The sequence below is a fragment of the Oncorhynchus tshawytscha genome, linkage group LG13 (genome assembly GCF_018296145.1).
Source record: "Oncorhynchus tshawytscha isolate Ot180627B linkage group LG13, Otsh_v2.0, whole genome shotgun sequence".
In the NCBI taxonomy this organism is placed as follows: domain Eukaryota; kingdom Metazoa; phylum Chordata; class Actinopteri; order Salmoniformes; family Salmonidae; genus Oncorhynchus; species Oncorhynchus tshawytscha.
The window spans coordinates 32,138,065-32,166,029 of record NC_056441.1 but is presented as its reverse complement, the minus strand read 5'-3'; the positions used below and the strand labels follow the sequence as shown (position 1 = coordinate 32,166,029).

The window sequence follows — 27,965 nt, the reverse complement described above, 5'->3', positions numbered from 1 at the left end:
ACACTTTACATGTCGCGTTTATATTTTTGTTCAGTGTACTTCCCCAGAGTCAGATGAACTAGCATGCTAGCAGATACTCACAGACTTCCAGTCATTGCGCTAACACTAGGTAGCATTGGCTCGAGAAGCTACCTCAAACTTCCTCCATACTGGACACAGAAGCATAAGTATGGTATCCACAAGTTCATCGGACTCTGGGGAAGTAGATAAGTAGCCCCATTGCCAAAATCCCAAAGTATCTCTTTAATTCACTGAAAAACATGCACAGACAAAAGATCATATAAATAATCTGCAAAAATGTGTGTTCAATTTAAAAATTAAATAAAATCCAAAACAGAACATGGCCCAGTTTTATGACAGCAGTTACTTCGGACTGATTCCAAAGTCTCAGTTTTAAGATGCAGTGCAGTATTGAGATATAGTGCAACGGTTCAGTAATCAGTCATATCATCAGCTTTTGTCCAGCTCATTTATGCTTTATCAAACTTTTCTAGTTCAGTGACAAAGATGAGGTGGTCCTCCGGAGACTTGCCATGCGTTTTGCTAAGGTGCAGTTTGACTGCATGCTTGCTGACAAAGGTCCGATTGCACAGCTTGCACTGAAATACAGAGCACGAGTCTTCCTCATTAAGTCCCAGGGAACTGAACGTTTTCTCCGTTATCATTCTGGTAACTGCCTGCTGCTCTCTAAGGTGATCTATGGAAAGCTTTGAGATGTCCTTCATGCTGAAGCCTAAGTGGGACTCCAAATGATTTATGTAAGAGGAAGGAGTCCTAAACTGAGAGGCACAGTCACTGCAGAGAAACAGGGGCTGGCCCGAGTCAATGTTTTTCAGGAATTTTGTCCCGCCTGTCCGCCTCAGCTGGTACTTGACATTGGCCAGCCAATGGGAGATCGTGGTCATGGAGAGACCAGTGAACTTGCAGATATGGACCCGCTCCTGGGGGCCTAAGTCAGTCATGACGAACTTGCCGTCAGCCGTCTCCCGGAGACAGGAGGTGAACTGGGCCTGAAGGATGAGGAGGTGCTGAGGATTCCAGTTGGACTGCCGGCCTTTCCTTTTCTGGAATGCGGAGAGCTCCTCCAAGCCATCCTCGAAGGCGCTGTTGTCCGCGTCAGATTTCTCAGAGATGGAGGATGGGGTGGAAGATTTCGGTGTCAGACGGCCGGTCAGGTTCTTGACCATGTCGGAGATGTCCATCAAAGCATTTTCCCGTAAAGGGGACGAGAGAGATTCAGACAAGCTTGACAGAATAGGCCTGTTGCTGTTATTGGTGTTACAGTTGCTATTGTTGTTCGGCGTAGTGGAGGTGCTGTTAGCAGTGCGTCCATTCGTGTTTTTGGATTTTGTCAAGTCCATGGGTTGGTCATCATTGTCATAGAATCGATTGATTGACTCAACTTGCTTGACCTGATTGGAGTTGTTCATGGGCTTCTCCATCATGTTGTTACTGATCTTGTACAGCATTGCCAGAGGGTCTAGAAAGGGGGTGGCTGTCTTCGAGGCCTTTCCCAAGTGATTGTTCATGATTGACTGCAACGCACTGAGGGGGTTGACAAATGACTGCTCAGGTGAATGATCCGTGATGATTCCCAAGCCGTTACAGCCATTGCTGGCTACCGTTTTTGGCACATCTGCTCCGTTCTTCATTGGCGGATCCGCTTTGCCGTCTTTTGCCTCTCCCTCTCTGCTTCTAGGCTCACTCTTATCCTCTACATCAATGTTTTTCACCGGCTTGTTGAGGCTATCCGGCATGGGTGACCCCTTCCTCTCCTTGGACAGTGGGGACGCTGACTTGGTAGAGCTCACTTTGCATTTGTTTTCTGACGCCTTCTCGTCCTTCTCCTTCTTCACAGAGACCTTCCCTGTGACTTTTTCCACCAGCTCCTCCATGGCCAGCACATTGTTCTTGTGGCTTGGAGGTGGGGAATGGCTGATCGGTGAATGGATCAGATTGCTGGAGTCAGAGGACATCACCTTCAAGCTGCTAGTGCTGAACAAGGGTTGAACCACCTGGACACTCTGCATGGAGGACTTCAGAGACCCATGGAGCTGGTAGGCAGCGTGGATGCTAGGGTAGCCTGCACCACCCCAGGTGGGCGTCCCAGTCTGGGCCTTGCTGATTGCACTTGACACTGTGAACTCTAAGGACTTCAGGATATCCAGACCTCCTTTGGGAGTCTCTTCCAGGTCTTCCTCTGTGAGATACTTGTAATGTCCAGCCTTGCCAGTTCTCTCACTTTTCTCAGTCAGATCCTCTTTCTCTTCTTTGATCTTATTCTCTGGTTCACTCATCTCCATTTTCTCCTCGTGTTCCTCCCTTTTCTCTTCAGTGTGCGAGGAGTGCAGGAGAAGAGAATCGGGCTGTGACTTCACATTGGGCGCAGGGAGTCGTGTAGAGGTCGGTGGGAGAGGAATGGACTGCATCTTTTCCTCAACCAGGGGGTCAAACACCAGCTGCTTCCCCTTTTTGGACGCTGTGTTGGTCACTTTCAAAAAGTGTCCCGTGACCATCATGTGGGCTGTCAGTTGTTGCAGGGTGTCGTGGGAACTCCCGCACTCCATGCATTTGAGGATCTGGGCCTTGCGAGCCTCAAACTGCCAGGTGTAACTGGCGCCATTTTGGTAGCCGTAGCGGTTATTCGCTGTGACATAGGGGTTAACCACTTTCTGGTCTTTCGTGGTCTCCCCCAGGTGTACACCAGGTGTGTTGTGGACAGACTCTGGTGAGCATGGGGACACCAAGTCCTGAAATGCTCTTTTTCTGGTAGGTGGCACCAGCTTTGAGGTGAGGGCTGGCATGGGTTCTTTGAGAGGCACTTTCTGGTAGTGTTTTGTTTTGATCATGTGGACACTAAGGTCCTGTAGGGATTCAAAGGAATGGCCGCAGTACATGCACTTGAGAACCTTTTGAGCATCCTCCTTGCCTTCCATCTCCATGAGGGAGCGCTTACGTGGCTTGGACCACCTCTTTCCCCGCTCCTCTTCCTTGTCCTTATTGTCATCACGGTAGTGGCCTGACTCATTCATGTGTACCGTGAGCCCCACCAGCGTGTCATAGGCTCCGCTGCAGTCCTTGCACCGGAACTTGCTGGCACCGGTGAACACCGGACCGTAGAGCTTGTTGTTCTGCCGGTACAGCTGCACAGTGCTGAAGAGGCTCGGCTCGGGGAGGAGGTTATATGGTGTATGCTGCAGGGTTTTGGCCAAAGCCGCTTGGTGCCAGTCGTAGGTCACTCCACCGGTGCTGCCAGTGCTGACACCAGTGCCATTGTTGTTAGTGTTAGCGGTGCTTGTAGCGGTAGTGTTGCTGGTAGTGTTGGTAGGGGCAGAGGTGTTACTGCTGCTGTTGGTGTGGTTATTATTGTTCACAAGTCTGATAGTATTACTGTTGGCGATACCGTTGCTCCCCTTGTGGCTGCTTCCATTGCTGTTGCTGATCACACTGATGACCTTGTTGCTGTTGCTGTTACTTCTTAGCATGTCCTTGGTGATGCTGGACCAAGAGGCGTCCGAGATCAGGTTTGCATAGACAGCTTTCATCTGCGCCAGGCTGTCCTGCAGAGACAGGCCATTGGGGATCTTTAGGTGGTCTACTCCTCCTCTGACTGCCTCCTCCTTATCCAGTCCGTCCTTGGAGCGTGTGCTCTGGAAGTCGATAAGTTGGTCGCTGGTATCGCTGAGAGGAGAAGCGTAGCCAGCGTCGGGGTTGGTGCCATTGCTGAACGGGGAGTTCTGGAAGCTGAATTGGTCCCCGGCATCGTCATCCTCGTTGCAGAGGTACTCGCCATCCTGTCCATCCAAGGAGAGCCCATCATCTTGCAGGTGCTCCTCATCGATCTTGTCATCAGCCTTAAATTCGTCCTCGTCCCCATAAGCTGAAAAACACAAGATGAGAGAAAAAAGGGACATCAGGCAACTCATTGGGGCAGAACATTCCTAATGGCACCACTCAAATTGATCAGATGTGTCCACCTGATGTGTATAAAGATTCTCGATGTTTGCATCCCATAATGTGCGTTTAATGTGTGTATACCACGCACGCACGCATATCTCTGAATGTGTAAAAAGTGGGTGAGTGTTGTGATTCTTAAGAGATTTTTGTCAATAGTCCTGGCGGAGGACACAGCTTTGCAATTATAAAGTGGCAAACATCGATATCTTGACTATGATAGATAGTCCCCTTCACTGTGCGGCCTAACGGAGGTATCGAACATTACGGCTCAGCAAGGGTAAAGGAGAACACAGATGAGCAAGATAAATATTTCCCCTTGAGTTCAAAAACTAGGGACACAAGCAAAATTCTACATGATGGAAAACCAGTTCCCAAAGCAGAAGATGTATATTAATCAACACAGAGTTCACTTGACAAAAAAGGTCAGTAGCCTACATACAGTATGTTAGAACTCTCATGTTTGTTGCTTTGTAGTGCCTTGATGTCTTAACTCCAAGTTATCATACACTATATAATATTGATGTACACTGTTGAATACAAAAAAAGTTCACAGTCCTAAATCCTATCCTTCAAATGATTAGACTGCCCAGTATAAAGGTGACCACAACAGCCACAGGCCAGTTCATGTACTAAAATGGCTTCCTCTTCTAGTTGGAGGGCACTGACTCTCTCTGAGTTTGATCCAGTCTCTGCTACCACTGTGCCACTCACACCCTGCCCGTCAAGTGTGCAATAAGTGGGTGAGCATGCCAGGCCCTCGGCTGGGCTAGCATAGAGTTGGCATAGGCAGTGGACTCCTCACAGCGTGGCTCGTAGAAATCGCCAGTGGAAATGACATGACATGTTGTCACCATCCATGCTGTACTAGTTCTCAGGGAGCGGAGTGTGGCTGCTTCCGGGGGGGGACAGAATGTTACCCTTAGAGGATGAGGGTGTGACTGAGTATACTTTCTCTACACAGACTCTTATATCAAGGTTCATCTACATACTATTTTGAAGTGCACTTAAAAAATCTGAATTGCGGAAAAACGACACCAGTTATTTTTTCTTCAACACCAAAAAAAAAAAAACAATCAGGCTGTCCTTATGTGGCCTTTCATCAGATAAAGAAGATTTAATAGGTAACAACAGCATGGCTATGGTATGTGTCTAATGAAACTGCATTTTCCTCTGGCATTTACACTTTTAAGTGTTGTCAGCCCTGAAAAGGGAATAACGGAACTCTTTGTCAGGCCACAACAAGATAGAAAAGACACGCCATTTATTTAATGACCATTAAGGAAAGTGAATGAAAGCCACGTGACTGAGTACTTAACAAGGCACTACCTGTGTTGATCAGCTGCCCGGCTGGTTATCTTTAATGGAAGACAACATGTGATTGCAACCCCTGTAGCCTAGCAGGAATCATGGCAGACATTTTACTTTGAGAACAAGCCTATAACCAGCGTCAACCGTCTCTTAAGTAGAAATCCAGGCCCTCTGGACTTTGAGACAATGTCAGACTTCAACTGTCTTTAAACGGCACTAGGTATCAAATAAAAAATTGTAGAGGAACAAATTTCCAACAATCAAATGTGTTCCAATTTCACAACACTATGTCACGTTTCACTCGATATGAAAATGTGCTGTATCTACATTACGTATGTTCCATATTGTAATGGTAAAGGAGAAATACTGTAAATAGAGAAACGGACAGAGAGAGCGAGGGGGAAAGAGCGAGTGAAAGCGATACAGAGGCAAACAGATGGAGACAGTGCTCGGGCAGTTCACTCTATCCTTCCCCATAAGATGCTTGTCCAAGGTGCCAGTATCAGTCTCTAGCGAGGAGGCAGATGTGCTGTCAGCTCCTGAACTGCGCATGCCGCTCAGGCCCATAATCGGAGAAGACATAATACCTGATGTTTGTGAGCTGCCATTTACTGCTGCCTGAGAGAAGCTGGAGGGCCATAAGCAACTGTGACTAGTGTGTGTGTGTGTGTGTGTGCTGGTATAAATGTGTATGAACATCAACTGTAGCGTGTACTGTATACACACAAAAGGTAATACTATTTTGCTCACATAATACCTGGAATCTATCTGTCCGGTAATACAACTAGGCGTATCCCAGAGCCCCACATCACACCCTTTCACATATAATCCAATTAAAGAACTGACCACAACAAAAAATGTCAAAAGTGCATCCGTCAAGAGCATTCCGTATTTCACTTCATTGGAGCGTTTGGTTGAGTACCTCAAAGCACTGACAACTCTCCCATCACTCTTACTCTCTCACTGTCTCCAAATAGCTCATCACACTAAGCAACACACCAAAAAAAAAAAATTGCATCTCCACTATAATTACCCTTAGCTCTGACTGAGCAGAGTGGGTAAAGAGGGAACGCCTTGACAGAAGAGACAGACAAGAGAGCCTGACACTTCTAAAAACAATGCCAGTCTTTTCCTGCACACACACACCTACACCTCAGCCTAGATCACCCCACATACACACACCCCAAACACGTACTTCCCCCAACATCCCCAGACCACTGCCTCCAACTCGGAAACCGTCCGTGTCAAATCATGCGTCAGTGTGAGGGTGGTGGGTGTCAGCAGGAGGGCGGTGGGTGTCAGCGGGAGGGCGGTGGGTGTCAGCGTGAGGGCGGTGGTGTCAGCGTGAGGGCGGTGGTGTCAGCGTGAGGGCGGTGGGTGTCAGCGTGAGGGCGGTGGGGTGGTGGGTGTCAGCGTGAGGGTGGTGGGTGTCAGTGTGAGGGTGGTGGGTGTCAGTGTGAGGGTGGTGGGTGTCAGTGTGAGGGTGGTGGGTGTCAGGGTGGTGGGTGCAGTGTGAGGGTGGTGGGTGAGGGTGGTGGGTGTCAGTGTGAGGGTGGTGGGTGTCAGTGTGAAGGTGGTGGGTGTCAGGGTGGTGGGTGTCAGTGTGAGGGTGGTGGGTGTCAGTGTGAGGGTGGTGGGTGTCAGTGTCCACCAACAAGCCTTTTCTTTCAGTGAAAGAAAAAAACAACATAAAAGCCCATTTTTTTTCTTCTTCTCTCCCTCCTTTTTTGCCATCTGTGTAAAAAATAAATAAAATCAAAAAAGCTCCTGGTTTCACCGGTGGCTAATAAGGCAATCAGTGATGGGGAGATGCTGACAAGGCGCGTTGAGCCGCCCGCTTTCAAGCCTCACTCAGAACAACGGAGAGAGGGAGAGGAAGGATTCAAATAGGGGGAGGGAGGACGTCTGTTGTGGTTGTCAGTCAACAAAAGAGAAAAAGAAAAATAAGCCCACTTTGTGCTGTCACAGAGAATGGAAGAGGAAAATAAGTTTGTAGAGACAAAAAAAGGAAAGACGATTTGGTTAGGTGTTAGCTGACAGAGGTGTGAACAAGAGAGTTTTGAGTTTGTCTGTCTTTGGGTGGGTCAGATGTGAAATCGACTGTAACCTGAGGCAGCGAGATAAAAATGAAAAGGATTGTGTGCGTGTATGTGAGTGAGCGTGGGTGGGTTTGTAAGCATCTATGCGTATCTATCCACCTGGTGTGCTAGGGAGATATTCTGTACGTATCCATCAGGCCTGTCCCTGTGTGTTTGTGTGTCTCAGTACATTCATGTGTCAGTGTCAATGACGTGTGCGTGTTAGTATGTGTGTGTGCAAATGTGTGTGTGTGTCAAACACAGAGGGGACGTGTGACAGCTGTGGAGAGGAAAGGGAGAGCGAGGCCATCTGCATCCAGAGACGAGCCTGTCACTTTGGCACAGGCTTCCTCCAGACAGGTGACACCTCGGCAGGACACTACCGGGCCTTTACTGTCACACACACACACACACACACACACACACACACACACACACACACACACACACACACACACACACACACACACACACACACCTAAGTTTACAGTACATAGACAAAAACAGACAGACATTCATACAGTCACGCACATGCAAACATGTACAGGCCTTCTCCAAGCCAAGCTCATATCTGTTTTATAAACTGGGTGGTTTGAGCCTTGAAAGCTGATTGGCTGACAGGCGTGGTATATCAGACCTTATACCACAGGTATGACAAAACACTTATTTTACTGCACAAATGATGTTGGTAACCAGTTTATAATAGCAATAAGGCACCTTAGGGGGTTTTGATATATGGCCAATATACCACAGCTAAGGGCTGTGTCCAGGCACTCTTTAAGAACAGCCTTTAGCTGTGGTATATTGGGCATGTACCACAATTCCTCAGGCCTTATTGCTTAAATATAATACTGCATTCATCAAAGAAATTGTTATCTGTCATGGATAAACATAAAAAGAACCATTGTCCTCTTACAGTACTGTTTCTGCATTGTCTATATAGCCCCGTGTTTGTGATAGTATGCACAGTGAATTCCCAACTAGCTGTGCTTTCACTCACATGCACTAATGTGTTGACATGCTCAAACATTGCATCGGAACAACTTGAGAATCAACCGGCGAGACAGGCCCCTCTGCTTCAAAACAAATTAGACTAAAATTAAGTTTTGCTTTCCCGAGAGAGAGCCAGCAGTTTCTCTCTCTATATAACGTCTGAAAAATGGAGTCCCTTCATATATATTTTTCCTGGCTCGTTTCTCTTGCGCAAATCTGTCACTTAAACCCGTAACACTATCTATCTGTCACAGGGCGCAGGGGTTACACCATTTGGCTGGTGTCAAACTTAACCAAAGCTATCGTGAGGGAAACAATGTGAGACAGGGAGCGAGAGCAGTTGAGCGAGAAGCAGCACCACCGAATTGCAACTTACACACATGTTACACACACACACCCCTCCATATTTATTTACTCTGTCTCGGAGAAGAGGGCCAATCCCGGCAGTCATTTGCGGTGCTAATGTCCAATTCCGCCTGCTCTCACTCCGCTGATTTAGCCCGTGTCGGACTCTCTGCTATTCCAGACCGGCAACCGAGTCGCCGTTTAGACGCCCTTCAAAATGGGGGCCGAAACGTGGCCAGTCTTATTCCTCTCTCTCGCTCTGCTTTGCTTTGTCACCGGGCCCTCTACTCGCTGCCACTTAGCTGGGATGGCTTTGGACAGGCCTGATCAGTGTGTGTCATTTGACCTGCACGATGTGTGCCTGTGTGTGTGTGTGTGCGCGAGAGAGGGGGGGACAGTGGGACTGGCTGTAAATAAAATGACATTATTATTTCCTCTGTCCTATCATGTAGAAAAGCCAATTATGGTAATGCACCGCACGTCAGGGGGCATGTCATTTCCTCCCTCTCTCCTTCTCCCGCTTTCTTCTTCTCCGGGACAGCCACTGCTGCACAGGCCTGGGTGGCGTGATGCTGCTGTCTGTTCCAAGCGCTCGCGGGGCCTACGCTACAGCAAGCTGGCGTTAAGGCCTACTGCCTACGTTCGCTAAGGGAGGCTAACCGAGGAAAAACGGCCTTTTCATTTACGTCTGTGTGTAAAAGGGTCGACAGCATAGTTTTCATTTCGAGATGATTCTCATAGTCGTTCCTTTTGTTCAAAAAAAGAAGAAAAAGGCCACAGAGCATCCTATTTTTTGGGCATCTTATTTACTGTAATGGTGAGGGACCTCTGTTTTTTTAGTACATGACTGCTGTTGGTGTACAATCTCCTTTAACATGATTTTTTGTGATTTCAAACCAAGGAACAAACTACACCAGGAAAGAGCATTCAGTTTTTACCCATCTTTTTCCATCATACAACCCATGCTTAGGGAGTTACCCATTCACTGATTAGCATTATTGTTTTGATTATGTCCACTGCCTTTTTTTGTTGCCTCAAAACAGATTAAACTTTATCCCAGCCTCAACAAAAGTGGTGGCCTTTGAAGTTCTGAGGCTTGTTCTACATGGACCCCGCCCAGTATAAAGTGACATTGATTTTGTTTGCCGTGGATCTTGTGGAGTGGTCGCTCTAAATTAATATCTGATTTCCCCTCAACTGCCTGCTTATAAAAATCTGCTCACAGTTCCCAGCCCCCCCTTCCCCCTGCCCATGTGGAATAATTGACCATATGGCACAATACCTGCAGGGCCTCCAATAGCTGTTGTACCATTCCAGCAGGCCGTGCAAATTCATCTCCTCGGCTTTCCAAAATGTCCGGAGGTGGAGGAAAACCATGTTTATTTTCTATTCAATTCACTAAAATTGTCATCATTTAAGCCAAATTTGTGTTCATACATAACATTTGCCTATTTTTTGTAAATAGATATTAAAGATACAAAAGTTGTATTAAGATAATTTGATATTATACACCTGTAGCATGGTATCAAATGTATAACGCATTTGTACCTTCTCATCCACCTTTCTCTCTCTCCATCTCACCACACCCCAATGTAACGTCTACTTTGTCCGATAATATATATATTTTTTAAGGTTGTGTAGCACACTTTCCCTGTCATCTGCAGTACACTAACTTGCTGGCCACAACCAAATTATGCTAATGCCCTGCTAAAATGGGTCATATAGACAGAGCATTTTACATTAGCTTCAAACAATGGGGGGGGTCGCTAAGGGGAGGTGACTGGACTATTGGTTTGTGGAGGGGGAGTTCTGGCAGTTCACTCTTATATCCCTGTCCAGAAGAGGGAGATAAGTCCGACATGACTTATCCTGACCACCATGACAACTTTACTCACAGCAACATGAACAAGTACATCTTCCATCACAAGTTCTTAGTCATGGGGAAAAGTTCACCTTGACCACCACGGTTTCATTAGTTGAAAATGAAACAACTATGCAAACCTCTTAACCTAGGCACCGAGGTAATACTAGGCCTAACTACTAACACATTTCCAATACCCATTCAAACCACACAGCATTGACAATCCCAGACGCGGCAAGAGCTTTGGAGTGATCGTTGAATAATTGATGGGCTCAATTAGCGCATTTACTCACAGTTAAAAGGATACAGACTGGTGTGTAGATGTACAGTGAAAAGTATTAGTACACCAGAAGAGGAATATCACCTCCCCAGATCTGTGCCGACACAATCCTGTCTCAGAGCTCTATGGACAATTCCTTCGACCTCATGGCTTCGTTTTTGCTCTGACATGAACTGTAAAACTGTGGGACCTTGTATAGACAGGTGTGTGCCTTTCCAAATCATGTCCAATCAATTGAATTTACAACAGGGGGACTCCAATCAAGTTGTCGAAACAGCTAAAGGATGATCAATGGAAACAGGATACAGCACCTGAGCTCAATTTCGAGTCTTATAGCAAGGGTCTGAATACTTATGTAAATTTAGTTATTTCTGTTTTTATTTTTTGTTGATGTTTGTAATTGTTGATCTGGGGCCTCCCAAGTGGCACAACGGTCTAGGGCACTGCATCGCGGTGCTTTAGGCACCACTACCGACCCGGGTTCGATCCCAGGCTGTGTCACAACCGGTCGTGACCAGGAGTCTCATAGGCCGGCGCACAATAGGCCCAACGTCGTCTGAGTTTGGGGAGGGTTTGGCCGGGGGGCTTCACTTGGCTTATCGTGCTCTAGCGACTCCTTGTGGCGGGCCAGGTAACTGCAGGCTGATCTTTGTCATCAGTTGAGCATTGTTTCCTCCGACACATGGGTGCGGCTGGCTTCCAGGTTAAGCCGGCGGGTGTTAAGGAGCGTGGTTTGGCAGGTCATGTTTCGGAGAACGCATGACTTGAACTAAGCCTCACCCGAGCCAGTTGGGGGGGGGGGTAAAAATGTTGATCCTAGGTAAATATAACTCTATAACTCTTCATAACAAATTAACGATTTAACAACATACCTGTTAGTTCATATACGTGAAGACATTGTGGGTATTATAATTTTGTTTAAACTAACAACAAGCAGTATGAAACCTTAAAGTTATTTGATTTATTCTTTGCTGATTCAATTAACTATAAACAAACAATTTTGAATTTCACAAATAAACTTCTGATAGTCATTTTACTCTACTGCTCTTCGCTCCTGCATTGCAGTACAGTCTTTCTCCTTCTTCCCTGTTCTCCCTCTCTCCTTTCTCCCCTCCCTCTCTGTTTGTCCATGTTCCCTGGGAGCCAGCTTTGAGCAGCCATAGCGACGGTTGCAGTCAATAAATCACCTTTCCCCCCCCCCACTGTCAACTCCAGGCTGCTCAGAGATGAGACAATGGCCATTATATCATAAGCACTGCAGAGCCAACCCCCATCTGGCTGGCTGCTTCTGTTGAAACCCATGTAACTACAAAGTTGCAACGTTTCGCTAATCTTAGCTGAATGCTACAGAACATAGAGACTAGTATAGCCTCTGCCCCCATTATTGCCGCTTCTCGAAATAATGCAACCAAAAAGTCCTAACGTTTTGCTAATGTTAGCTGAGCGTTAGTGTAGCCTCACACCCACTTGGTTAAGCTTTGGGAGAAACCGCCTGGAAGGTTTAGCTATTACAGTTAGTGAAGCCTCTGCGTCACAGTTATTTCTGAAGAGCTACATTGAAAAACGGATGGTTTTGGAAAGGTTAAAGTCAACATTGGAGTGCTTCTGGTGCCACTATAAGCACTCATGCTTCGCTTAGTGTAGTACATGTTAATTCATACACAACAGGTTCTAGGATAAGCATTTTCATAGACTAGCTGCATTGACCATCTTCCCTCATTCCCCGATGTCTTTGGTAATGGTAGGGTCAAATTGAATCATCGTTGTATCACTATCTACCTCTTCATTCCACAGGCATTGTTTGACTTCAAGGAATTCCTGGGAGCTTGACGAAATTCAGTCCTTACTGTTTCTATCCATCCTAGTCTTTTCTCTGCACTGACTAAACCAAAAAAACAAACAGATTAAAACAAACTGAAATCAACATGCACAAGAGATCTCTGGGAAAAAGAACAAAACAAAAATGGGGCCTGTCCCTTTAAATCTCCCCCTGAAGTCACCTGTGTACTGCCTGCCCCCTGACAGTGGAATTTCCCTGGCCCAAACAACAGCTGCTCCCATCGCCTAGCAACAACAGGTTGATGGATGACCCCAAAGACGATAATTACCATAAATCACTCTCTTTCTGCAGAGGACAGGAGAGAAAATGGCAAGGGAGAGAAAACAAAAGTATTGCTCAGATACACCTTTCCATGACCCCTGTTGCATCAGTCACACTTGATTTGGTGAATATTTCCCATGAGGGAGAAAAATTTGTATGAGGCTCCCTAATTGGATAATCACTGGTTGCTGCCCAATCGGCGTGGCCGTAAAAAAAAAACGCAGCAGCAAGACAATTTGCTAGAGTTTCTCAGGAGTCAGAGACAGTATTTCAATGGTTACATTCAGTGAATATAGTCTAAAATGAAACAGGATTAAATTAACTTTAAAAAAACTACACTGGAGAAGGAAAGAAAAGAAAACAAAGTGGATTATGAAGGGAGAAAGGCAGTGCAGGGGAGTGAATAGTTGTGAGTGAGTGAGTGAGTGAGTGAGTGAGTGAGTGAGTGAGTGAGTGAGTGAGTGAGTGAGTGAGTGAGTGAGTGAGTGAAGGCCATGACCTCACCAGTTATGTCTGGTTGCACAATAACCCATCAATCAACCCTTCCCTGTACCCTCAGCCTTCCCCTCTATTTTACATGGGCCATCCGCTCTGTACACCGCTGAGGAACAACATGCACACACACAGGACACACACACACACACTCTTCCCTGAAACTGACCCCTTGTCTCTGCGGGGAAAACCCACACAGCTTGTGGATGAGTCAGATCAGAGGAAAGACACACACACGCACGCACATACGTATACACACACGCACGTACGTACACACACACACACGCACGCACATACACACACGCACACGCGCGTATGGACACACTGATTGCCAAATCGAATTTGCTGATCATATGAGAACATAGTCTACATTCCACAAAACAATGACAACTCCATTAATATCAATGCAAACAACGTGACAGAAAATAGACCTTGTTACAACATAGCATTACTCTGTGTTGTCAAGCTACATAATTTAAACAGTTTAAATGAAGTGTTACTGGAAAGTTAAGCGAGGGGAAAAAAAACTAAAAGGGGGTCAAGAAAGAGTAACAATTCTGTCAGCCCACATGGGAGTGTTTGTGTGTGTGGGGGGGCGTGAGGCCTATTCCTGATGGCCGTGACAGTGAACAGTGAACTGACAAAAGAGGGAGGCAGAGGGGGAACGAGATAGAGCCCCTGAAGGAGGAGACGCACTAAATCACAAACTGGCCTCTCACAGAAGAAACCACGTCACTGGGGATCAATGCCTACATCTCCGATTGTGTGTTTGTGTCATGTTGTGTGTTCGTATCATGTTGTGTGTTCACAGTGGTGTGTGTGCGCCTGTGTTGAAATTTCCCAGGGTAGGGACATGACTCTTAGTAAACCATCCATAACAGCTTAGAAGAGAGAAGCAGTAAGTGAAGGAGGGAGCATGGTGAGAGAGAGAGAGGAGAGAGAGAGGGAGGAGAAAAAAAAAAGGAAACCATCGCTCAACACAACATAATATCGTACTGAGGGCTGACTATGGAACATTTTAGAAATGGAGCCGAAAGAGAACCTTACCGCCCTGGCAATTAAACTTTTGCACAGCTTCTCAAAGTGCCCACCAACCGTGCCACTTATATACCGCGCCACGCGGAACCATGCACACCTTACACACTCACACTGTGCCACCCATGAACACATACACCCAGATGGTGTCCACGAATATCGCAACGATATCCACTGCCTCCCTACTGTAATCAATCTCTGCTTTAAAGACACATCCATCGGCAGCAATGTTGATGGGGGTGGTGGGAGGATATAAGAGACAGGGGGGAGACGAGGTAAAATGGAGAAGCGTGACTGCTGGGTTGACCTCGGATAAGTCGGGAAGGGCGATGTGTGTGTGTGTGTGTAGGGAGGGCAGTAGTGAGTGATGTCTGTCAACTTGCATGTGGCATCCAAAATAAATTAGGCTCATGAAGACAAATGAAAAGGGGTCCGGGCGAGTGACTTGGTGGGAGGGATGGAGGGAAGGAAAGAGGGAGAAGTCGCAGAGGGAGAGGCAGGAGGAGGAGCAGGGTTATGGATGGGTGCATGGGAGAGAGGAAAAGGAGAGAAAGAAGGAGAAGGGATAGAGGGATACGTAGAGGATCGAACAGACACTTACTCACTGTGTCCACGTGTATTCTATCTGTGTATCGTACAGACAACCCTTTCTGAGCTCTCCCTCTTTCTCTCTCCCTCTGTCTCTCTGTCTCTCGGTCTCTCTCCCTCGTTCTCAGGCAGTGTCATGTGCGGTCCAGTCTGTGTAGTTTCCCAAGGCCTGGCCCCTCTATGATAAATGACACGTGTCATTCTGTCAGCCCCTGCCACCAGAGCTGGGAGGCCCCTTAGTGATGTATGACCCAGCCATGCTGGGCTAAAGGAAATCAGGGCCTTTTTGGCAACAAGCACCAAGAGAGCACAGCCCTTTATACAAGACCCTGTGTGTGTGTTCACAAACTCTGCATGGAGATATTTGAGAACACACACCTACGTAGGAATGTGGTCACACACACACAAACACACATAATGAAAAGTTCCACTGGTTCCATTAAACCCTATCAAATCTCCCTCCATCCACCCCAGGGACACTGACTTCATTTAATATGCTGAATATCTCCAAATTGGACTGTTCATTTTACATCTCCTCAAGGGGGAGTGTGAGTGCATGTGGGTGTGTGTGTGTGTGTGGTGCAGCAGAAGCTGTCAGACACACTAGCAGAGGGAGACAAATCATCTTCATGGTCTTTCCAGCTGTTTCCCAAATTTGGTGTGAGGGGGAGAGAGTGAAAAGGCTTCACTTTGAGTTGCGTTGCTTGACGCTTCCCAGAGCCAGATAGCTGACAAACCGTGCCAAGGGGAATGGGACACTGTGGTACCACACACACACACCTGGTCTGTCAACACCCTGCGCAAGCAGGAATAGGAACCGAGCCAGCATCGAAACAATACATAGTACACACACAGAAGACTGAACAAAAGTACAAAAACAATAATAGACTTTGTTTCGATAGAATATATTATTGTGTAATTCATCATTGTAAATAAACAGTGAAAAAATGCCTTATTGCACCATAACATACAATCTGGTCTACCTGGCAGATCTGAAAGATATCCAAATAAAGGAAGAACGAAAAACAAAATATTTCACTGACAGAAGTCTTTCATCAACCACGTACTGTAGACACATCCACCCACACCTGCCATTTTCTCAGATGTCAGATGACAGATGTGTTTCTTAAAAAACAAAAACAGCAAGTTGGCAGACAAAAAACACACACACATACAATACACACACACACACACACACACACACACACACACACACACACACACACACACACACACACACACACACACACACACACACACACACACACACACACACACACACGAGGGATGGGTGTTGTGTGGGACCATGGTGGTAGTGGGGGTTGTGAACTTTGGATGACCTCATTTGATTGGCCGCTGGGCCGAGCTGAGACTCCCGGGGGAAAAAGGGAGAGAGGGAGAGAAAAAAAGAGAGTCATTAAGGAGTGAGTGATGAGTGGCAGGCATGGCTGACCCCTCTCTCTCTCTCTCTCTCTCTCGCCCCTCCCTCTCACTACTTCTTTGTTGCATGTCTTTCTTTCCCTCTATCCTTCTCATGCTCTTTCTGTCTCTCTCCCACCCAACCTGACCCCCTCCTTCCCTCACCGTTTGTCGCTCCTCCTCTTTTACATTCTTTCTGCCCTCCCCTCTTTTCTTCCTCTTTACCACTCCACCTCTGGCCTTTTCTCTCCCCCTCTCACATCATGCCGTCTCCCTCTTTTTCCCAGTCTCTTTTTCCTCACCGTCTGCCCCAAGACTTAGACACTCTATCCCTCTGTACAGTAGCGCACGCACACTCGCACGTGGCTAATAGCCCTTCCACTATTGGCAACGAAGAGACATCTCTAATTCTCGATTACCAGGTTATCAGTGTAATGGTCAAGTGCGATTGAACGTCAATCTGCAGAGCAGTGAAACCACACACTTACACAGTGTGTGTTTGAGCTCCACTACATTCCATGGAGAGAGCAGAATCAACGATCTACAAATCACCTTGCATCACATTATGTAACACTACTATCACAAAGTAACACTATTAATTGGATAAATTATAATTTGTTGAAATCCTACCAAAAACACCTAATTAACATCTATAGTCAACAATTAGCGTTTTAACCTCTGAACCTGTGACCTCAAAAGGCAGACAGATACTGAAGGCGTCAACAACGAACTGGGTCAATGATTGATGGATGATTGACAGTGATCTGGAAAACATGGATGTTTGAGTCAGCCACAATAGTTAGCTAATGTTCAACTTAGCTAATCATTGCCTGACTCTCGCTGTCTCACTCTCTTGTGTCAGACAGACAGAATTCAATCATTGCAGATGGCTTGATTAGTTTTCCCCGCTGTGGGAAAGACGAACAGACAGCAGGATTATGAAACAGAGGGATGAACAGACAGGCAACTTGAAAGAGAGTCAGAATAACGGACAAACACGTCTTCAGACAGACTGTATGAGAGATTGAGTGACAATGCAGACATGAGAAATAGAGACAGAAAGAAGGACCACACGAGAGATCCACTGAAAGGGCATACAGACAATTTGAAAGTCTGAGAGTCAGACACAAAAACAAGTCTTCAGACTGACTTTATGAGAGACCAGGTGACAGGGCAGTCATGAGACAGACAAGAGGGGGGAATGGGGGCACCCCACCGTTTCCTAAGAAAGACGACTTAGAGCCGAGCTTAGAGCCCCCCAGTGACTGACACTGTCTGAGTCCGCGTCGGATCAAATAAAGCTTGCGGGCAATTTTGGGGCCCACATGTGGCGTCGAACAAACCCACACACTATACATACAGTAAATTCTTTCCCCAACACCTACGGAGAATCTACAACTAGTATGTATGGCGCTACATGACTATTAAGAGTGTTATGCAAAGGAAATGCACATATACACATGGGTTTGACAGAGTACAGCATAGGAAACACTCTCCCCTTTTGTCTTCTAGTACATATTTTTTAAAACAGACTTGCTGGCTCTGTCTGGTTACACCGGAGAGGGAAGGGGATAAATAAAGAGAGAATAGTGAGAGAGTATGAAAGAGTAGACAAAACGAGAGAATATGAAAGAGGACCGAGGTAAAGAGATCGGGAGAGATGGATGGATAGAGAGATAGCAATAAAGATGAGAGAGAGAGAGAGAGAGAGAGAGAGAGAGAGAGAGACCATGACACAGAGAGAGATTGAGTAAGGAGAGAAAAATTGAAAGAGAGAGAGGTGAGGATTCAGCAAAAACCCTGGCGTCTGGTCCAGTCTCAAGGACAAACTGTCATCTGTGGGCTGTATCCATTCCCAGATGCAGTATCTTATCTACAGGGCCCAGTAAACTGTTGTCCAAAAAAAAATGATATTCATTGCTTTTCAAAAGACACTTATCGGTTAAATAAACACTCCTTGGAGATAGAAATTCCCAGCGAAATTCCCCTCCCGACACACAGTCTCATGTGATGAGGCCAGCTTTTATCCATCACCTCGCAGTAAAAACAGCACCAATTTTTATTTGTCTTATGTCGTGATATACTGTGAACACAGACTTTAAGAGTTGTGGATTTACAGTGCTTTCGGGAAGTATTCACACCCCTTGACTTTTTCCACATTTTGGTAGGTTACAGCCTTATTATAAAATGTATTAAATTGTTTTCCCCCTCATATATCTATAAATACCCCAGAATGACAAAGCAAAAACAGGATTTTAGAATTTGACAATTTATTAAAAATAAAAACAGACATCAACTTTACATAAGTATTCAGATTCCTGACTCAGTACTTTGTTGAAGCACCTTTGGCAGCGATTACAGCCTTGAGTCTTCTTGGGTATGATGCTACAAGCTTGGCACGCCTGTATTTGGAGAGTTTTTCCTATTCTTCTTTGCAGATCCTCTCAAGCTATATCAGGTTGTATGGGGAGCATTGCTGCACAGCTATTTTCAGGTCTCTCCAGAGATATTTGATCGGGTTCAAGTACGGGCTCTGGCTGGGCCACTGAAGGACATTCAGAGTCTTGTCCAGAAGCCACTCCTGCGTTGTCTTGGCTGTGTGCTTAGGGTCGTTATCCTGTTGGAAGGTGAACCTTCGCCCCAGTCTGAGTGCTCTGGAGCAGGTTTTCATCAAGGATCTCTCTGTACATTGCTCCGCTCATCTTTGCCTCGATCCGGACTAGTCTCCCAGTCCCTGCCACTGAAAAACATCCCCACAGCGTGATGCTGCCACCACAATGCTTCACAATGGTGATGGTGCCAGGTTCCTCCAGAAGTGACGCTTGGCATTCAGATCTTTAGGTGCCTTTTGGCAAACTCCAAGTGGGCTGTCATGTGCCTTTTACTGAGGAGTGGCTTCCGTCTGGCCACTCTACCATAAAGGCCTGATTGGTGGAGTGTTGCAGAGATGGTTGTCCTTCAGGAAGTTTCTCCCATTTCCAGAGGAACTCTAGAGCTCTGTCAGATTGACCATTTGGCTCTTGGTCTCCTCCCTGACCAAGGCCATTCTCCTCCGATTGTTAAGTTTGGCCGAGAGGCCAGGTATAGGAAGAGTCTTGGTGGTTCCAAACGTCTTCCATTTAAAAATGTAGGCCACTGTGTTTTGGGGGACTTTCAATGCGGCAGCAATTTTTTTGGTACCATTCCCCAGATCTGTGCTTCAACACAATCATATCTATGAGCTCTATGGACAAGTATTAGGTCCCACAGTTGACATGCACTGTCAACTGTGGGACCTAATATAGACCAGTGTGGCCTTTCCAAATCAAGTACAATCAATTAAATTTACCACAGGTAGACTCCAATCAAGTTGTAGAAACAGGATGCAATAAAAACAGGATGCACCTGAGCTCAATTTCGAATCTCATAGCAAAGGGTCTCAATACTTATGTAAATAAGATATTTCAGTTTTTTATTTAACAAATTTGCAAAAAGATCTAAAAACCTGTTTTTGCTTTGCCAAGACAACATACTCATTGTAGAGTATTGTGTGTAGATTGCTGAGTATTTTTATTTCATCCATTTTAGAATAAGGCTGTAACGTAACAAAATGTGGAAAAAGTCAAGCCGTCTGAATACTTTCCGAAGGCACTATATTTTATTTTACCTTTATTTAACTGGGCAAGTCAGTTAAGAACAAATTCTTATTTTCAATGACGGCCTAGGAACAGTGGGTTAACTGCCTGTTCAGGGGCAGAACGACAGATTTGTCGGTTACTAGTCCAACGCTCTAACCACTAGGCTACCCTGCCACCCCATGGTCGATCTGACAGAGCTCTAGAGTTCCTCTGGAGATGGGAGAACCTTCCTGAAGGACAACCATCTCTGCAACTCTCCACCAATCAGGCCTTTATGGTAGAGTGGCCAGACGGAAGACACTCCTCAGTAAAAGGCACATGACAGCCCACTTGGAGTGCCCTGTATCCTGAATGAAGGGACAAAAAGACGAGTAGCATCGCAATGTAAAAATCTTGACTCGAACCCTACAAGTAAGTTAGGGAAAACAAAACAAGGACTTGACACATTTCAAATTAAACTTTTACAAGATGATACAACAACGTCTTGTAAAGTGGCACATATTACTTTTCAGTTAAATGTGTTGTTGTTAGTAGATGTTTCTCCAAGTATGGCAGTTCAGTCACAGATGCGTATGGCATATTGATGCTCCTGTTGTGTCTGGAAAGCCTTATAGACTGAAGTCTGTGTAACAAGCCACTGATTAGGGGTTCAACATATTATTTTCACTGGGGCTGACTAACAGAAATGCACTCAAAGTATTTTGGGACTGGTCTTCAGGACTAAAAGCAATTTTAAATGGAGATTCTCAATTGATAATGCTTTTTATTCGAGGAATAGATTTAATCTGGGTATGGGATAAAATTAACCTTGCTGACACAGCAATGTCCTCTGAGTGATAGGAAGAGAATCTGATATTTGATCAACGCAGACGTCAAATGAATCCGAAGAATGTCCTCGCACAATTTACTTGGAGCACTAAACTCCAACACCCATCCATCCTTCGTATTTGCTCGCTCTAAGCATGAGGAAACTGATGCCGATGTCATGAAAATTGTCAAGTGTCAATTGGCTGTTCGTGACACGTGACTTGATTCTATGTTAGCATGATTCCACTAGCTAATATGGAACAATGTTGCCACCGTTAAGTAGTCGTTAATACACGCTACCCTATCAAAAGCCTCCATCCAGAGTACAAGTGCACACAATGAAACTACTATCTGAAATGGACCTGTATTTCATTCTGCCCCCTCCCTCAGCTTGCCCAAGGGTCTTAAGGCTCCTCAGCATAAAATGTAGGGCCTGTGATATGATAGAGAGTGATTGTTCTAAACCCTGCTGCCTCTAAGGAACTATATATCCACCTAGCAACAAGCTGTAGGACAGTATGTGTGTGTGTGTGCGTGTCCAACATATATCCACCTGGCAACAGGGCAGTGTGCAAGTGTGTGTGTGTGTGTAGTGCAGACATCTAATTAAAGGCTAATAACACTGCGTGGGGAGTTACTGTCCCTCGTAAATCAATGGGCAAAATAATTGCTAATACACTGGTTATCGATTAGCGCAGCTAGCTGCCGCCCAACGGCTCATTTTCAATGGGGGGGCTGCGACTGTGGCCACATGTTAACACAACGACAAGGGTAAAGTGTTATTTCTCTCTCTCACACACACAAACACAGCTGGGTTGGGGGGTGGGTGTAGTAGAAATGACTGGGGGCCTTGGCAGTAATTCTTAATTGACACCTGTCAGGGTAATGGCAGCAGTCACAGCTGCTGGGGGAGAATTTCTCCCCACTCCTGTTCATCTGTCACTTTTAATACCTTTTCCTCACAGCCCCCCACCCCCCCTTTTTCTTTCTTCCTACATTTTTTTCTTTCTTCCCTCCACTCACCGTTAAATGCACTCTACCACATTAGTGTTCAAAGCTTCTGTTATGGAAATAAACAAAGAAATAATAAAGATGCTTTTTATTTGTATGATTTAGTTTAGTTTAGTACAGATAGACTCAGACAGGAAGTAGGAAACAGGAAGTTGGGGAGGAGCTACACAAGGTTCCAGAATGTAGATTTTTTTTCTGAAAGGCAGTTACAAAGTCGGACATCAGAGAGATGCATTTAGTTTATTTTTAATTGGTCATTCAGATTAAATATAATCAATGCTAAATATGGTCACAAATACTATTTGCTTAAATGTATTGGCTGAAAGTCACTGTCCAAAATATAAAATACAATATTGGCCTTGTGCCACATGCACTAAACAGGCTCTTCACAGTCCTATCAATCTTTTCCTCATAAAACTAACAGTTTGTTAAAACAAAAGAAAAATGAAGAGGTCATACTGTGTCAGTACACAGCGAAATCCATCAGTACATAGCGAAATCCAGTTGCTTTAGCTAATTGACAAAGGACTGCCTAACATCATACACCCGCCACAAAAATCCCATGTGTCTGGCACTTATCAGTTAACACCCGGACGACTCTGACACACGTCCACATTCTCAATCACACACAGAAGCCTTGACATAAGCTCAGAGACGACTGGAGTATAAGCCTACAAATGACCCCTATCCTCTAAGGTCAAAGGAAACATTAGAAAGGCGGGGGGAAAGAAATAACATACACATTGCTTTGTAACAATAACACACAACTTCCTCCAAAACACACACACAGAGCGTGGGCTTAGATGGAACCCGTTCAGACAGGGACTCCCCAGAGTACACATTGACCTCAAGAGAGTGTACTCTGGACTTCCACTCTCTCTCCAGGTCATGACTCGCTCTTTCTTTCTTCTTTTTATTTTATCGTCTCGCTCTCCGCCTCTGTCTCACGCTGATAGAAACGAGTGGACAGATGAGATGTCAAGCCACACCGAGGGAGGGGGAGATGAAGAGGAAATACAGCTGCTCCGTTCTCCTTGGATACTATGGTTTCCCATACACGTACTGGAAGACTAAACTGCAGGATTGTAGAAAGTTCTTCATTGTTGTAGGTGTGGAAAGATATATATATATATGTATATAAATATAAGAGAGAGAGAGAGAGAGAAAGCTCGTTAAACCCAGGGATAGTTTTACCTCGGCGGCGCTGCTCCTGAGGCGGACGCCTTCACACCGCCACTCTCTCGGCGCTCTTTTAATCCAGGCATATTTTCAACACCCTTTCTTTTCCATAAGAGCAGTCATCGATCTTCATTTGTCACTTAACCTCCACGTAGATGAGGAACGGGAGTATGTGTGTGGAGGGGTGGGTGTATATATGTGTGTGTAACTATTTGATTTCCTATAGGCCTACTGACCCCACATGCAAATTGAAACTATTTGCGTTGAGAAATAGGGGGGCAAACATGACTATCGACTACTAGAGTCAATGTCGACTGTTAATGACACTTTGCATATCCCCGACTATAGCTAGGGTAAAGAGACAGTGGCTGCTACACACAGACACGCACAGACTCACACATACTGTACTACAGCTTAGTTTAAGAGACCTGACAACCTGCAAAGCTGCAGTGCTACCAAAACGTTTAGTCTGAAAACACAGGAAGAGAAACCCCAACAGTACGCAACACAATCTCTGTTCGTAATGGAACACCCGCTTCATAACAAACTGTACAGATGGAAGATAGAAATCAAGCAGCGTGATGCAGGACAATATGCAATACAACATATCCAATGTACTGATGCCTAAACCAGCACATCTTATAACCCTGTTATAGGACACCTGTACAAAACTCATGGAAACTCGGCTTAGATCAGCCATTATCTAGCAGTGTTCGTTTGCCTCGGCGACTTCAACTTGATTAGCCAGATAGTCCTTTTGTCACCTAGCTGCAAGCCCCCCACCCTGAACCCCTTCGAAATAATTGAGTTAATACTGCAACTGGAGGTGTGTGTGTGTGTGTGTGTGTGTGTGTGTGGGTGTGTTAGCAAATGTGCCTTGTGTGTGGGGACCTGGGCTAATATCAACTTGATTACATCAAGCCAGCTGCAGAACTTGACACCTTGCTGAATTTGTCAGCATTAATCGGCGGGGCCCTGTCGCTAGATCCGTCAGCATCCCAGATAATTATGGAGTCGTGCTAACGATGCCACTAGCTGCCGCCCGCTTGTCGTCGTACGAAGGGAGGAGGCTTGACTTATTTTTCCCTCCCTCCCTCGTTCGGGTGATAATTAAGAGACTGAGACTCCTTTTCATGTAGCAGGCAGGGTTTGGTTGGGGAGAAAAGGAGGCATAGATCGACGTCACAGAAAAGGTGTGTTTTTATTGGTCGCCGTTTCTTGTTTTGGTGTCATTGAGGTGATGATTAAGTATCTGAATATTATGGAGTTTTTCCTGGGTAGGTCTTACCGTGACATTTTACAGTGTAGAGGTATAGAAGAAAATAGTCCTGAAATCAACACTTATAACAATAAGTGACAAAGGGTATTAGTACTACAAGACAAGGCCTCAATTTCATAACCCCCTTGGAGAGAATATTGGCATTCTGCACTCTTGTGGTACAACATATTTAAGCAGCATTTGCAGGTCAAATGTTATGTCACCCATACCCTCTAGTATGAAAATAACAAAGCTTCTCTGGACCCATTTGTTCAGAAACTATTATATAAAATGACACTCGCGCTACATAGGCTACCAATTTTTTTAAATCTCTGGCTTGAAAATGTATCAAAGTACAGTAAGCCTACCCTGGACTTGCAGGTCACTCCAAATAAGGGTGATAAAACACACCCAAAATGAAAACGAAGCACCCTCCTGAGATCAAACGTCAACAAATGACTGCAGCAAAAGTCGATGCTGCTCGGATTGCACCGCATTGAACGGAACTGCCAAAAGGAACAGATGCAGCCATGTTGTTACAAATGGAGGGGAGATTATGTATAGTTACTGGCCATACTAGACACAAGGTACAGCGGCATCCAAGGGGCTAGAATCCACCACTAAAGCATGGACCTCCATTTTAAAACAGTGATATTCAATCGCTTTTCAGCTAAACAAAGCTAGTTGCTTTCACATTCTTATTTTCCTGACTGCAGTGTGTGTTTAAGTCAAGATTTTTATTTAACTTTCAATACATGAGTTGGGTTGTGTGTGTAAGTGTGGGGTAGTGGTGCTTTTTTCAGTAATGAAGAAGTCTCTCTGTCACACACACTCAAACAAACTAGTTATTATCACAGTGTTTTGATGGAGACCACCATGTGTCACACACTGGAAATAATGGAAAGACGATGCCTGCCAAGTTTTGATTGACCATTACTGCCAGTGATGTATGTTCCCGTCACAAATCAGACAATTAAATCAATATTCAAAAGCTGGATGGGAGTCGAGCAGGGAGCTGATGGCTTGGTTGAGTGCACAAGCTGCTGGGTCAGATAATTCAGCAGCATTTTGTACATTTCAGTGCATGGTAAAACTAGGCTAAAGCACACAATATAGTCCCCTTTAAGTGTACACATTGGATATGTGCATACTATGTTGAAGTGCATTGCAGTTTACCAGTCCAAAATAATGTTTTTTTACACAAGGTTATTGAATGCTCCTATTTAGTACATGCATTCACAACAGTCTCAAGCCATTGTATTTATTAGGAGTTGACTGTAGCCTACATGCTTAGTGACAAAACCCCTTCCCTGGCGCCCTTTTCATTCGGAACAATCTTTTCACTAGTTTATCCATATCACCTATTTATACCAGAATATCCTCACATTTATATTTCTGCTTTCAAACTGAATTCACAACCCCACAGAGTTAAAAGTAACTCCTTCCCAACCTGCTTAACTTCACATTTCCAAAGTCTGTTTAATATTCTAGAACTGTTTTGTTCAGCAGCAGTCGTTAATGCCTGAACTTCAAAGGCAGATTTCTCATTAGGTGATTGGTGGAAATCCTTGTCAATCATTCCATGTTATAAGAGACAAAGAAAAAACGTCTCCAAAATGACAGGCTCAACTCTGGTCATCTTTCATGATACTTCATGAAAACTCATATGTGTGTCAAATACATTTTTGTGCACCTCCCCAAAAATAGAAGGGAAAAAAACGCGGGGGAAAAAGTGGGGAAAAAGTGTGCATACTGCATAGTCTATATCCTAGAATAGAATCTAGGCTACTCTGAAAAAAGCTCTTTCTATTGTGGGTTGAGTATAGCATTGCATTGGTAAAGAGTAGCCTAGTAAGTCTGGGGGAAAGTTAAAGTTGCTTCTTTGAGGAGGATATTGTCGACGTACTGTAGGTACTCTTAAGAGTATTTGAGTGTTACTTTCTGATCTTGACACGCCCCAGCACCCTCCCTCCGCTTCATCCCTTGTCCCTCCCCCCATGGTCATTAATCGCAAAGTATTTACCCCGCTTGGGAACTTTTCTTTCTATTTGTCTTTTCTCCTGCTCCTCGACAGGGGAAAAAGTTGTCCATTGAGTGGCTCAAGCTGTCAAGCGCATGCGTGTTTCCATAGTGAATGATTTACTGACGCTTAACAGGAATGAATAGATCAAAGGTAGTCGCATGACAGACGATCAATCAGGCATCAAATCAAGGATGGCAATCCCCGAGTGTAACGCAGAGACTTAAACTAGTCGCTGGCGCGTAGTTTTTCATGGGTACTTAAAGCCGAAGATATGCTACTAGATCAAACACACGTCCAATTGCATTAGGTATATTATGTGTGTGTAAAACTTCAATAGGCCTATGGGTTTTGACAACCTATATGTGAATATGAACCCGTGACAACAACAAAAAGAGGAAAGTATTCGAATTAGGCTTAAATACTTTTCTGGACCAAAAAATATATATGTTTATCTCCTTTTGAGTGTAGCTAAATATGTATAACATAGTAAGCTATATTTATGTTTCGAATGTGTGTCTACTTAGGGCTATTTGAAATAAGGATGGGAAAATGCGTCCTTGAGTCTTTTATGGGAGGGAATTGGGGAAATAGACTTCAGAGTTGTACTTACCTACGGACCGCCTTGGCGCTTGCTGCTTTCTCCTCGGCATGCTGCTGGTAGACTTTCCGCTTGACTTTCATGCAGACCAAAATAAAAGACGACCCAAGAGGAAACCAGTATGACGAAACCAAATAAAATAACGTAGTTTTGTCCTTCTCTTCAATAGAATCGGAATAGAAATTTAGATTCCCGTTCTTTTGACTGGCAAAGGAAGTCTAAACGTCAGTGAAAGTATTATTTAAAATTTTAAAAACATCTTTCAGCGAATGTTTGTCAAATGTGAAGAAACAAATAGCCTGTCTCTCAACAAAATGATGTTTCTCTGGAAATGTTGAGTTGAAAACAGTTTTTATAAAACCTCTGTTTTAGGTTTCAGTCTAGCAGTGGAGAACATGGACAGCCGCCAAAAGCTTCTTCAGTCCGCGGAGCTTCCATTAAAAAACAAGGATTCCAACCCCGGGAACGACACTTTATAACAGATTTTCGCGTTGAAAGTAAAAGTCTTTCAATGTATCAAACTTCCACGGCGATGGAGAACGTTCCAAACTGTATTTCCACACAGGTGCTGTTCCGTGGTTCAATCTCTGCAAGTAGACACAACATGGGATAGAAGGAGATTGGCATTAGAGGGTTATGTCAATCAGTCCGTGTCAGTCATATCACCACCGCATTACAGATCAAATGGCTATGCCGCCAATAGGCTACTCTCCGTCTCCTCGCGCAAACTAAACACCCACAGCTAGGCTCGGATAGCCTATTCCGACGAAGCTCACAAAAACGATGCCCTTTCGGCTTTCATGTGGACAGTTGATGTATTACCGCTCCAAAGACTTTTCATAAACAAACGAAACGCCAACAGCTACTCCATGAACCGATACGAATGTGGATTTATTGCTTATTTTTTAAAACTCCACATAGTGAAGCTGGAGTCTCGTCTCCGCAGTGAGAAATATGTACCGGGGATGCGCGACTGATCAGACAGGCTCAACTGATAGACAGACACATCGAGTTG

The 27,965-nt window shown here is 45.1% G+C and overlaps 1 protein-coding gene across 1 annotated transcript; it reads right to left on the bottom strand.

Moving 5' to 3' along the window:
- On the bottom strand, positions 1-27,965 carry LOC112264699 (teashirt homolog 1). The gene is made up of 2 exons (XM_024441473.2): positions 26,963-27,965; positions 1-3,880 (listed from the first exon to the last, which is right to left on the bottom strand). The coding sequence occupies exons 1-2, from the start codon at positions 27,000-27,002 to the stop codon at positions 471-473; spliced, it is 3,450 nt and encodes a 1,149-aa protein (XP_024297241.1). The 5' UTR covers positions 27,003-27,965; the 3' UTR covers positions 1-470.